The 10,174-nt window shown below is 41.0% G+C and overlaps 1 protein-coding gene across 10 annotated transcripts in view; it reads left to right on the forward strand.

The window, feature by feature from the left end:
- The window catches only part of LOC126385205 (NXPE family member 3-like), a 22,862-nt gene extending 15,505 nt beyond the window's left edge, over positions 1 to 7,357 (forward strand). For 5 of the 10 annotated variants that reach the window (XM_050036802.1, XM_050036800.1, XM_050036808.1 and 2 more), the window contains 8 exons: positions 1,022 to 1,147; positions 1,521 to 1,668; positions 2,150 to 2,272; positions 2,418 to 2,861; positions 4,840 to 5,135; positions 6,115 to 6,185; positions 6,460 to 6,663; positions 6,745 to 7,357. In XM_050036802.1, coding sequence (XP_049892759.1) covers positions 1,567 to 1,668; positions 2,150 to 2,272; positions 2,418 to 2,861; positions 4,840 to 5,135; positions 6,115 to 6,185; positions 6,460 to 6,663; positions 6,745 to 7,298 — 1,794 coding nt within the window. In that variant the 5' untranslated portion in view covers positions 1,022 to 1,147; positions 1,521 to 1,566 and the 3' untranslated portion in view covers positions 7,299 to 7,357. Of the gene's footprint in view, positions 1 to 1,021; positions 1,152 to 1,520; positions 1,669 to 2,149; positions 2,273 to 2,417; positions 2,862 to 4,839; positions 5,136 to 6,114; positions 6,186 to 6,459; positions 6,664 to 6,744 lie in introns of all 10 variants that reach the window. The other 5 variants (XM_050036807.1, XM_050036809.1, XM_050036806.1 and 2 more) reach the window with 4 other exon arrangements.
- The last annotated feature ends 2,817 nt before the right edge of the window (positions 7,358 to 10,174 follow it).

Genomic DNA, 10,174 nt, shown 5'->3' on the forward strand with positions numbered 1-10,174 from the left:
TTCTGCCATGGCGAATTGAGTAAACTCTCATTACGCCTTCGCGCAGTGCATTTAAGGGTGAGGAGAGGGGCTCATTTGATTGGTGTGATGTGTGTAAAACCCACTCCACGCCTTCTCTCCTCCCTCTTTCCGACTTGCGCAGGTAGGAGGGATGGAGGTGGGACAGACGAGTAGCTGCGCCAGGGCGCACGGTGTGCCAAACTTACAAAATCCAGTTGGCGAAGCGCAGGTGCGCTGCGCCCCCGCCTCGCCCAGTCTGCGAAACTAGAGCCCGATATCTCAATAAGGCCTTGAAGTAATTTCCAAAAATGTTGAAACCAACATCCACTCGGACTGGAGAATAAACTGATTAGATCTTGGTAGTCAAAGGTCAAAGTCATTGTGACCTTGTCCGTCTCATTCTTGTGAATGCAGTATCTCAATAACACCGTGAGGGAATTTCCTCAATTTTTTGCCACAAGCATCTTCTTGGACCCAAGAATGAACTGACTACAATTTGGTGGTCAAAGGTCAAGGTCACTGTGACCTTGTGTCCGTCTCATTTTTGTGAAAGTGATATCCTGCTAACAAGTTACGACATTGAGTAATGGCCAGAAAAGTGCTTTTGCAGAACATTATATCACAGTGAAACCTACCATTGACCTTTCGGATATGAAATGTCATCACTTTATCATTATATCCTAGTAGACATTTGTGTAAAATTTTGGCATAATGAGCATATGAATTTGTAAGTTATGGCAAAAATCATGTTTTGTGAGGTGACAGTGACCTTTGACCATCAAATTCCATTCAGTTCATTCTTGAGTCCAAATGGACGTATGTGCCAAATTTGAGGAAACTCCCTCAAAACCTTCTTAAGATATTGCATTCACGATAATGAGACAGATGCAAGACAACATGATGTCAGACATAGCTGGCCTCAAGCCACATGACCATAATATGCAACCCATCTATAAGTGCCTCATTGGCTGATATGTGGGTAGCTGTACAGTATATGATTGTTTGTCTTTTATATTTCCAGATTGCTTGTCTATTTCACAATGACCCTGATGAAGGCCACAAGCTGACACATGGTGTTCTGCATACTCCCAAGTGTTGCTGGAGTTTTACCTCTTCAGAATTTTCCCCTCATCCATGCATGTTGGAAGTAGGTGAATATGTGCCGGATACTCTAACTCTACCTCTGTAACAAGTATGAAAACAGATATTGTGCAACTTGTTGTGAGTTTAACCTTGCAAAGCTTGTTATCAGATTGGAAAAGAGCCTGTTCAAATTTTTCCACAATGATACAAATGCACATGATCAGGTCACCTGGGAATGAAACATATTGAACTACTTGCTTGGTTTTGGCCTTGGTTGTTGATTAAGCAACATGACCATTTCCTAACAAGTGCACCGGGCTTCCGCATACCTTTTGCAAAGACAGGATTTCACAGGTTTTAGCAAGTAGTATTCTTTAGCATAACATGGTGTCAATTAACCTTTTGCTTTATGTTTTTATTTTTTGACTCACTGCCAGAAGAAGTGGTCACAGTGCTATGCAGCAGCCGTAAAGGACGACTACCATGAAAGCCAGAGCTTGTGTAAGAAAGGAGTGTGGTGCCATCTTCCTGTTTCTGGCTATGACTGTCCTTATCTATTTGCTATACAACATGGAAATTCTGGAGGTGAGCACTTGGTTTTAGTGGGGCCGTTTGAAGGGTGGACCCTGTTTGGAATATTAGGTTTCAGTATATAGTTTTGAAATGTGTTTTCCAATGTGGCTCAGTGACAGTAATGTTCTTTATTGCAAATAAGTGCAGTTAAATGGTATTCTTCCTCTCAATCCTGCACCTTAATGTGCTGACAGCAGCTCCACTAGTAAAATGATAAGGCTGGCATTATTCTTGACTTTAGACCAAAACCATCTGTGTTCCAACCTACTGGCTCCCATCCATTTTTACTGAGGACATACATCTTTACAAATGGATCACAAATACATAGTTTTTAAAGGCAAGAGATATCCCAAGACCAACCCTGTCTCCTACAAATTACGTTTGTATTTTAATAAACTGCTTTCTTTATAACGTTGTTGATCGCTGCCTGGATTATGTTTAGAGGCAACGTGTCTTTTAGGGTTACAAAACACTGAATTCATGTACCACGCAGATTCCACAAGGAGGTGGTTGGGGACAACTCAGACATACAATGTGCGGGACCTTGACACCAGATCCTTCGGCTCGCATCCAGACTCCTGTCTTCCATTTAGGCAACAAAAGCCCTTTGGTTAAGGTTAGGGCTCCCTCCCCAATATCATTTTGGGCGTTGGGGCAAGACAAATCCTGCTTCTTGGCACTTTTGCATTATGTAGTTAATTTGCTCCAGTGCATTTGTTTGATGCAACTATGTCACCATCTTTCTTTCAACCACTTAACAGTTTCACCAAAAAGTGAACACCACTGTCATCATCCCGAGAGTTTCCACTGACCTCAACAAGAGTCACAGCTTCTGCACCTTCCAGCCACTCTCCACTGAGGATGCTGTGGAGGAAAGCCTCCTACTAGACTCCATTGCTTGGCCTGAAACTCCACCTTTGCCATCTCCCGTTTCCCTGGAGCAGACCAGTGATCCAGCTCACAGCACCTTCACCATTCTCCCAAGGAGGGGAGGAGGACAGTGGCAAGTAGGGGATCAGCTGGAGGTTATGATAAAAATTTCTGACCTCCAGAGTTGTCCCAAGAAGTATGGGGGGGACTTCTTACTCGCCCGGCTGCACAACCTGAAGCTTGGTGCAGGAGTAGCTGGGCATGTGGTGGATCATCTCAATGGGAGCTACTCTGCTGTATTCTCTTTACCCTGGGAAGGAGACGCACAGGTTGAGGTGATGCAAAAAACTATCATGTTAAATGAGGTTGTACTGTTGGTGTTTAATCTGTCTTCTAAATCCTTGGTTCCCAGCCTTGGGGTCATGAACCCCACTACGGTCGCCAAAGCATCATGGGTTGCAGGGCCTTCTTGATTTTAAGAGGTGTATGAAAACTTTTGAATAATATGTGCAGTAGGCCAAATATTCCCCAGACCCTGTATGTGACCAAAACCAAATTAAATTGTCATTTTTAAATTTCAGAATGTTGTTCAAGATATAAAATTAAGATACATCTCACAGAAGGGTGTGGTAAGGATATGAAGACAAGCTTTACTCTCAGAGACTTCAGTGTCTGCTGAACAGCCTCATCCTGCATCAGGAAAGTACGCTGTTAAAACAACCCAAGAGCAAATAGAACAATAGCCACGTGAAATGGAGAGGAAAACACTCAATTTGTCAAAAAAATTAAGTCTTAAAAGTATGATTAATTGTATAAAAAATGAACAAATACAAACATACATAAGAAAGTCTCTAAAATATCAGGAAAACTCATCTCTGATGTAGTATTTACAGGAAATAATCTCATCAGAATTAACCCACATCATTGTTTAACTTCTTGCAGTTATTGGGTTCTTTAATTGGCTCAACTGTCCAGTTTATCAGTTGTTCTCTACAATAGGTGTTGGTGCATTGAATATAATATGAAGTATCCATAAAATATGCCATTTGTTCAGGGGTCATCAGTTTGCTCAGGGATAGATGATTGTTCACCCAGCCCCTTCCCCTTTGTTGTGGTTGATACACCTGTTAACTTTCACTTCTCACATGGTACATGTGCAGTTTGTGATGAGAGTAGTGGCAGGTTTACCACTCAAAATTCTTAGTTATTTTAGAAACAGTGGGACTTTTTGATTTTAGACAAAAGCAGGATCTCATTTCTAACCACTGGTTAATTGTAGATTTTGTCAGCTGTCACTTTTAGTTTTGGTTTAAGCTAGCTAATAAAGCTAACAGTAGCTCTAGTAATTGAAAGTAAAATTGGGTGTAGGTCACTTTTTAACATTTGAGGGAGACATATATTGAAGAGGGGTTGTGGGGCTCATTTTTATGTGTCGGTTTATTCACACACACACACACACACACACACACACACACACACACACACACACACACATATTTATGTATGGCGACCTGGTAGTGTAGTGGTTAGCACTGTCGCCTCACAGCAAGAGGGTTCCTGGTTTGAACCCACGGTGGGGGGCTCAAACCTAGGGTGGGGGAGCCCCTCTGTGCGGAGTATGTTCTCCCCATGTCAGCATGGGTTTTCTCTGGGTACTCTGGCTTCCTCCCACAGTCCAAAGACATGCAGGTTAATTGGTGACTCTAAATTGGCCCTAGGTGTGAATGTGAGTGTGAATGGTTGTCTGTCTCTATGTGTCAGCCCTGTGATAGTCTGGCGATCTGTTCAGGATGTACCCCGCCTCTTGCCCAAAGAGATAAATTCTAAATTCCATGAAAGATACAAATGGGCTGAACTACCTGTTTTATTGGCTAGTCAGACAAAAAAACTTACCCCTGGGGGTAAATGCTAAACTGACTGATAAACACATTGCATTATCTGTGACTACTTAATAATAAAAGTCAACTTTTGCCAGTTAACTGCTTTAAATGAGAAGCCTCAGCAGAACAAAATGTTTGGTTTGCATTAGCAGTAACTCAATACAGCATTTTTTTCCCACCAGTGTCACCACAGACACCAATCTGTGTGTGTTAACTATGTCGCTCTGGTCATAATACTGCAAATATAGAAACATTTAAGTACTCTTATCAGTGGGCCATAGGCTCATTCACCATTGTGTTACCTCATGGAGCAATTGACTTAACAGACCTCTATTTAAATTTAAATCTTTGATATTATTACTTTAGGTAGGGTTCACTTTATTTGCCTTTATTGATATGACTGAGTGGAAACTCTGGTTCTCTAACCATTCAGGTAACGCTGGTTCACTCTAGTGAGGCTATCACAGTGCTGCGCAGGCTGACCAGAGAACATCCTGACAGGATTAACTTCAGGAGCCTCTTCCGCTCAGGGTCACTCTCTGAAAGTAGCATCTGTAATGTCTGCCTACGTCCAACCCAGCAGCCGCTGTGCAACTACACTGACCTCCGTACAGGCGAGCCTTGGTTCTGCTACAAGCCAAAGGCGTTGAGCTGCAATGCCAGGATCGACCATGCCATGGGAGAACACAAACAACACTTGAAGGAAAAAGAGGAGAAGCTCTTTCAAAGGTGAGCCGTTGCTCAGCCTTGCAGTCAATTTTTTTCACTGGCCACTTGTGGTATTGCAGCAAAAAAAAATCCCCTGCGCCCCAAATACCATTTTGATAGGACAAGGTTAATTATTACACTTTCTATCTTGAATTTTTGATCTATGAAGGCTTTATATTTGTAAAACATTCCTGGAGCCAAAAAAAAAAAATCTATTTTAAAATCTGTGACATCATCACAGTGTAAAGGCTATGACCCACGCAGGACCTGGCGAGCGGAGCCAGAAGGAGAAACACCACTGCACATATTCAGTGGGCTGCATACCGCGGAAGTACACTGCGTTCCAAATTATTATGCAAATTGTATTTAAGTGTCATAAAGATTAAATTTTTTGTTTTTCAATTAAANCATCGACTATTTAGGAAAATCAGAGAAAAATATCATTTGCATAATAATTTGGAACGCGGTGTAAACCTGGAAGCCAAAAGCTTCTTTTGCATATGCGGCAGGCAAGCAACTTCAATTGGAATGCATAGGCGCCATCTTGGCATCTGATATCCAGGTATTATTATAAATCTATGCATGGAAACAGCTTCCTGCTGTGCCTAATACAATATTTTGAGGCCAGTTGAGGCCATCAAAACAAAACAAAGAGCTGAGAGATGCAGTGATGTTCTGTTGAGCTGAGGCGAACTGCAGACTCGGGTTATAAGTATCAGTGAGTTCTTCACTGCCAGCTGCACCTTGCACTTTAGAACGTAGTCATTGTTTATATGAAAATATTCATTGGTGCAACTAAAAAAAAAAGGATTTTTAGAGGCTAAGTTCTGCAAAAACTTGAATGAACTTTCAAGCCGTTGTCTTCCATTTTAGTGCTTGATTGTTCTAGTATTAACTCCATAAAATATTTCTGATTTTTGTCCTCCTTTCTTTTATTTATTTTGTTTATGTTATAGTGTGTGTCTGAGACATTTTGTCGTGTTTGCTTTTTTTCTTCCAGTGGCGTCAACACGAAAGTCTTCATTTGGGCCTCAGGGCCTGCCACTGTCACTGTGTTGCCAAAAAAGGAAGGTAATACACAATTTTTACAACGGCCACCTCTGCCTGTTATAGTTAAGGTAAAACAGGGAAGAAAAAATGTACTACTTTCTTCTGGGTAGTGTTTTCCTGTAGAGAGATGTATTTAGGCCAATTTGAGAAGAGCCCCAGGAGCATGGAGCACTGGGTTAAAAGTCCATAAGAGGTCCAAATCATTTTATACCTTGGTTTTGGACTTTTCATAAGATTTGTTGACAATAAAAAATACATTAAATAACCCCACCCTTATCCTTTAATGTCCTCTCAGGTCAGCCAGAGGTGAAGAGCAGCAATGTGACATCTGGACCCTGTGGCTATTACTATCAAGATGTATGGCGAGCACTAGGAAGCACCGCAGTTCACCAATTCAACACCTCTGCCATCAGTCAGTGTCTGAAAGGCAAGGTGGTCCACATGTATGGAGACTCCACCGTCAGGCAGTTTTTTGAATACCTCACCAAAACTCTACCAGGTAGCTGAACTACAAGGATTTCTGGCAACACTTTGATTTTGGTCACACTGCAGCTTAATCTGTTCCTTCTCATACTTTTAGATCTTAAGGAGTTCGACCTGCACAGCCCGCAGAAAGCGGGACCTTACATGGCCTTGGACTATGCAAACAACATCTTCGTAAAATACCGCTTCCACGGTCCTCCTATCCGTATTGTCACTGTCCCCACCAGGGAGCTTCGTTACATTGCCAATGAACTAGATGACATAACTGGAGGCACCAATACTGTTGTACTTTTTTGTGTCTGGGCTCACTTTGGCACTTTCCCCATGGAGATCTACATCCGGCGGCTGCAGAGCATCCGCAGGGCGGTGGTGCGACTGCTGGACAGGGCTCCAGGCACAGTGGTCATCATCCGGACAGGAAATCCCAAAGATTTGCCACTTCTTGTGTCACTATCAAACAGCGACTGGCACTCGCTGCAGTGTAACAAGGTGCTCAGACTCATGTTCAAAGGACTGAATGTTCATCTGATTGACGCTTGGGAGATGGTCTTGGCCCACCACCTGCCACATAACCTCCACCCACCACCTTCTGTTATTAAGAATATGATTAATGTTATCTTGTCCTATATATGCCCTCAGAAGGGTGGTTAGTTGTGTATTTGTTGCAGTAGAAGAGTGGGGATTAAAGCTTATACTGAGTTGCCATGTTACCTCATGTGTTTCTACCTAGTGCTACATTTTTAAATTCTGCATAGGGACAGACTAGACTAAGTACAATCTTTCAAACCGATTTTTAATCAGGGAAAGCTGAGTGAGTACAAAAGAAACAGAAATGGATGGAAAGCAACTCAAAGTCATGGTAGGGTGGGTATTATAAATGACCACTGCTGAATGATCACATGTAACACATACAACGCCATGTCCCTTGTCTTGGGATTGTGAGCAGCGTTCCAGGAGATGCAGAAAATCATAACCGTAGTCTAATCAGATTAACAAAAGGTAATATTGCCATGAAACTTTAATACAGAAGCCCTGTCCATAAGAGGATTGTATATGAAAAATACTACGGGGTTCTATTTACAATAACCTTGGATTTGAAGCAGCCGCTAACTGTGCTCTGCTGGTTTGACTCAAAGATTTGATGTAGTTACTGTTGTTCACCATAGTTTTCTTTTGCTTGCACAGGAAATTAAATTCCGGATCGAACGTATCAAGAAACGTGTTTGGAGAAATTTTATTTGATGTGTACTTTGAGTTGTTAGTGTCCCTTCGGAGGGAATCACCTTGTTGTTTACAAATACTTCCGGGTAGAAAACCAGACACGTTTCTTGTTATTTTAGGTAGTTATTATCACACTAATGTATGCTCAAGTGTCCATTTCCCCCGATAAGTTGGTTTTAATTCTTTATTTGATTCTATAAACACAGTCTGACCATCTCGAGCTTTTATTTTGGTACTTCCGGTGACCGGCAGTGTGAATTTGCATATTAGCTAAATATTTAGTTTCACCCAGAACATTTAGATTTAACATTTAACATTTAGATTTATATTTAGCATTTAGATTTAACATTTATATTTATATTTATATTTAATATTTAGATTTAACATTTATATTTATATTTATATTTAGCATTTAGATTTAGATTTAATATTTAGATTTAACATTTAACATTTAGGTGCCACATTTAATATTTAGATTTAACTATTTAATATATTTCTAAGTTAACAAATATTGCTGTAAATGTGGTAAAAGGTGACGTTAAAAAATTCACAATACTTTTTTAAACATTGTTTGAAGCTAAATGTGGCAAAATGTTGATGTTATTTTCAGCGTGAGACACTTTACAAACTGCACCCCATAAGGCTCAGCGTCCAAAGACTTCAATGGGGAAGCATAGAGTGGGTTGTTCCACTGCAGCGAAACTAGACAGTCATTGGATAAATGCTCGGTTTTGTCCCACCCATCGGGCGCTCAGTGTCTCTGGGGGTCTATGGGGCAGTGGGCTGGCCTCGGCTGGCCTGGACGCTGGGCTTCTGCATGATGATTGGATGATCTGAGGCTGAATCCCTTTTTGATTGACAGCGAAATGAGCGAATCAGCGATCTTGAAATATAAAGCACCACCAGAGCATTTTTCAAGTTTCATTCCGTTGTTCCGAGTCGATCTGGAGACTTTTCCAATCCTCTTAGTGACTTTTTCTTTGTTAAAAACGACTAGCGACAAATCTAGCATCTTGTTCTGGTGTTATTGGAGACTGTACTCGTGTTTGGAGACTCTGACTTCTGTCGCTCTGCAGTTACTGACCCCAACGAGCAGCGGGTGCTGTGAGCCCCTCCACCATCCCAAAGCACACATAGGCGGTCACACTAGCCTCGCGCAGCAGGGTAGAATTTACGTATAAATAAACGGACACATTTTATGATGTAGGCCGAAAATGAGCTTCCCCTCCTTGAAAGACCAGCAGCCGCCACTGTGGTACAGATATTATTATCTGGAATAAAGAGATCTTTTGATCTTTAATTCTTAATGTGCTCCTCACACAGAGTGAAGAGATGCAGCAAGCATCTTGTTTCCACAACCAATACCATCCTTATCGCCAGTTACATTGTGGAATAAAGAGACTTAAAATACATAGAAGTGGGCATTTGAGGGTTTACTCATGAGAAAGCCAAAGAGTTTCTACAGCATGACAATTTATAGTGTCTGACAAACAAGCAGTATCAGTTCACAAGAATGTGACACTCCCACAAGCCTTCCTGTACACTCACATTAAGAGGGGGTTTCCGATACATAAACTGTTGCTTCCTGTTACTCATATAACCAGATCTGTGAACATTTACTTCTCCTCTGTTAGCATGTGCACAGATTTGGTCGGGGTCCAGTCTGCTCTACAGTGTCTTACCCTGTCCTCATGAACACAAGATTGCTCTGATTAGCTCAGAGGTCAAAGTCACTGACTTCACAAAATATATTTTTGGCCATAAATTCATTCACTACTTATGACAAAATTTCACACAAGTGATTACATTTTATATCCAAATAGCCAAAGGTCAACTTCACTGTGACATCATAATGTCCTGCAAAAACACTTTTCTGACCACTACTCAACATTATATTTTAGGAAAAAAAGGGAAGATACTTGAAACTGTGTTGATTGTATACGCCTCCTTTGCTTGTTATTTTTTTATGATATTTTTTTTATATTTATTGATTTGGGATGATTGTGTACGAGAATGTGTTGTGTATTAATTACTGTCTATTTTTCTAATATTTTTTTATATTCAGGCATGACACAGCAAATTTCGTTGTACTTATTGTGCAATGACAATAAAGTCTTTTCTATTCTATTCTATTCTATTCTGCTGGGGGAAGATGAGTGTGAAGCACTCATGTTTTCACAGACATGGATGTAAACTGTAAGTTCAACTTGAGCAGTGCACAGAGGCATCCTTTTATTCTCATTTATGTCTCATTTAAAATTTTGCAATAAATGAACCTTTTGCATGAAACCAGGATTTCTAGAGAC

Source organism: Epinephelus moara, chromosome 23 (assembly GCF_006386435.1).
Source record: "Epinephelus moara isolate mb chromosome 23, YSFRI_EMoa_1.0, whole genome shotgun sequence".
Classification (NCBI taxonomy): domain Eukaryota; kingdom Metazoa; phylum Chordata; class Actinopteri; order Perciformes; family Serranidae; genus Epinephelus; species Epinephelus moara.